At 51.4% G+C, this 3,148-nt stretch overlaps 1 protein-coding gene across 1 annotated transcript in view; it reads left to right on the top strand.

Annotated features, from left to right (window-relative positions):
* Window positions 1-2,473, top strand: part of LOC104524342 (traf2 and NCK-interacting protein kinase-like) — a gene marked incomplete at both ends in the record, with an annotated part of 81,849 nt that extends 79,376 nt beyond the window's left edge. The window contains one exon of the mRNA XM_010167178.1: window positions 2,419-2,473. Within this exon, the coding sequence (XP_010165480.1) occupies window positions 2,419-2,473 (55 nt within the window). The remainder of the gene's footprint in view (window positions 1-2,418) is intronic.
* Window positions 2,474-3,148: the final 675 nt, after the last annotated feature.

Genomic DNA, 3,148 nt, shown 5'->3' with positions numbered 1-3,148 from the left:
GGGGGGAAAGGAAGCTTACTTCTCTTCCCAAGCCAAGGCAATGCAAATATATTAGCACAGCATCTTTTTGCTGAGTGGACTGAAAAGCTTTTCAGACTCAAAAATAACCTCCACACACACAAAAAAACCCAAAACCCTGAATTCCATATCATTATGAAATGTGTGCTTCCCGCTGAGTTTTCTGCTTTGCCTGGAAGACTTAGGAGAGTTGATAATCCCTTTCTATATTGCTCCAGCTTTAAGATCGCTTGGCATCTTGCATATAATACTGGGCACCTCGATATGGAAAGACACACTAGGAATTTGGAAGGAGTTCAGCAGCAACCCAAAGGGAAGGGGTCATGTGTGCTGAATCATGTGGAAAGACTGCGATAATTAAGTATGTGGCAGAAATCCCAGCTGACCAGGAACAAAGAACGGATGAGACTGTCCTGTGAAAGGGCTAGAAATAAGATTTGAGAGAGAATTTTTAAGCAGGTACAAAGATGTGTAGCAAGGAGGGCATTTGTTAGGGGAGAATTTGAGTTAAAAAAGAGGGAAGATGCCTTGAAATTGAAAATCTGAGTTGTCTTTCCTGGAAGGTGGATGTGAGAAGGTGCTTGTGGTCCCTTGAGGCTGTCTCTCTAGCTCTGTCTGAGCTTTTGGGGCTCTGCACTGGGGAAAAAAATCTTACTCATTAAATGTGAAGGTTGAGAGGGTTGAGGCAGTTTGGACAGGGCAGCTCTTGCAATGGAGAGGAGAAAACTGAAGTGGGACTGCATGGATGTGGCAGACAGCAGAGCAAAGGGAAAGCCAGACTGAGAGCTGGAGGTGCAGCAGGAAGGCTGGAAGGCAGAGTCCATCCCTTCCACCCTGAGATGTGCCTGTTTACAACATGTACTGGTTTTGATGTGCTACCTGGTCTCCAGCAAACATCAGCTGCAGCTACATAGCATCAGGCTTGATCTGGTCCCCTCTTCACCTGCAGCTCCTGCCCTTGCTGTCGCTGCCCTCCCATCTCAGGCAGGTCTCTCCACCCCCTGGAGATGTGTCAGTGGCTGCACTTGAGATGAAGGCACCCAAATTAGTCTGGGTCCTGTTCCCGATGCATTGGGTGCTGGTTTGGGAATCATTAGCAGCCCTGTACACAGTGTCCAGAATAACGAATTAACCAAAAAAACCCAAGTCACAGCAGTGCCACCAGGCAGGGTGCTCGTTTTCTCTCGCTGGGCACGTACTGTCTCTGCCTTTGCTGCTGTCTGGGGGAGCCAAGCTGTCCTCTGGGACTCGTTACCAGAGACAGAGGTGCAGCCGCAGCTCGTCAGTGATGGTGGGGTGGGGAGCAGGCACTGGAGGGGAGCTCAGCGCTGCTCTCTGGCAGGGAGCTGGGGCTACAAATGTCCCTGTTTGCAAGGGGGGAAAAAAAATGGAAGGAAAAGTAATACAGGTATGAAATCAAAGGAGTTTCTCAAATAAGTGCGTTCTTTGTGCTCTGATCATTCAGGAGACTCAACCAACCATGTGGGATGAGGAAGGCTTGGAAGGAGGGTAAATAAAAGTGTCTATTTCTCCTCCCACTGGCAAACTGCTGCTTTTCAGGCTTCCATTTAATGAGCAGTCTATGATACAAGAGCCTCCTGAGATATCTCAAGATACTTCATGTTTTTAATCTATTCCAGGCAGCCTCTTTTCTGTGGAGCTGTATCAGATCCCTGGATATATCACCCAGCTTTAAGCAGGGAACTTGCAGCCAGGTTTGCTGCTTACCCCAGCTGTGAAGCCAGGGAGTAGTTTGTCACCAGCTCATCCAAGAGCCAGGGGTTTGTTCATTAGTGTGCAGGGCTCGTTAAGATGACCCCACTGGGTGACCTTCAGGTCATCAGCATCTCCCCAGGCAGTGTCCTCACCACAGCTACTGGGAGCGGTGCCCCAGCAAGGTGGCCAGTCCCATGCTGAAGATATCTTGAAGGTTTTGAAGTAAATTCTGGGATAAACAGTGGGTTTGGGAGCCTCCTTTAAAGCCCCAACACATGGCAGGAGGATGAGACAAGCTCCTAAGTTGTGGGTCCAGGGGCTTGCAGAGGACATGGAGACCTGGCTCACAGGGCTGAGGTCCCTGGGCTGGGGAGAGCTGCACTTCTCCCCTCACCCCATGCCCACCACTGTGGTGATGCTCCCCTGCATCACCCCATGCCCACCACTGTGGTGATGCTCCCCTGCATCACCCATGACCACCACTGTGGTGATGCTCACCTGCATCACCCTGTGCCCACCACTGTGGTGATGCTCACCTGCATCACCCTGTGGCCACCACTGTGGTGATACTCACCTGCATCACCCTGTGCCCTCCACTGTGGTGATGCTCACCTGCATCACCTGTGCCCACCACTGTGGTGATGCTCACCTGCATCATGTACATCCCTCTGCTTTCTTTTACAGAGCGACTTGTGGTCTTTGGGGATAACGGCCATCGAGATGGCAGAAGGCGCTCCCCGTAAGTAGATGATTTGTTCTGCTTTAATTAATCCTGGGATGTAATGTTCTGGGGTTTGCTGAGCATCAGCCCGTGCTCAGTTCTGTGAAAGGAACACTGTGCAAAGTTTTCCCCAAACAACCTGGCTTTGCTGAGATGGAGCTCACAGTGTCCATGGGGAGACAGCTGCCAGGTCAGCGTGGCCCAGGGGACAAGATGGACAGTGAGCAAAGGCACACGACTCTGTATGACTCCCGACATGTCACTTAGGCACTCTGGGACTCAGTTTCCTCAAATAAAATAGAGATGAAGAAGGGGTGGAGGACTGGAAGCTGGTGAAACACTGACCTCCGTGGTGACACAGTGGCACTCTGGGTTCAGCTGGGTCATCTGTACAGGTCATACTGCCGTGGTTTTTCAGCATTATCCTGGGACTGTCCTTGCCTGCTGGTAAATGCAAGGAAATAAAGCAAAGTGTAGTGGCACATGGTGCAGCTGTACCGTACGCTGGGCCCGTTGCTGTCAGCACCTGGCAGGGTGCTGGGGACATGTGCACTGCTGGGCTGGGGTCGTCAGCTCTCCCCTGAGCTCCAGGCTGCTGCCAGCCCAGGGGTTGTCTGTATGGGGTTGTTGTTGCTGCAAATCCTCCTGCCCTGCAGCTCTTGTAGCTTCAGAGGTACAACAGTTTCACTGGGC

Source organism: Antrostomus carolinensis, unplaced genomic scaffold, assembly GCF_000700745.2.
Source record: "Antrostomus carolinensis isolate BGI_N321 unplaced genomic scaffold, ASM70074v2 scaffold15434, whole genome shotgun sequence".
NCBI lineage: Eukaryota > Metazoa > Chordata > Aves > Caprimulgiformes > Caprimulgidae > Antrostomus > Antrostomus carolinensis.
This window is presented reverse-complemented; position numbering and strand designations above follow the sequence as displayed.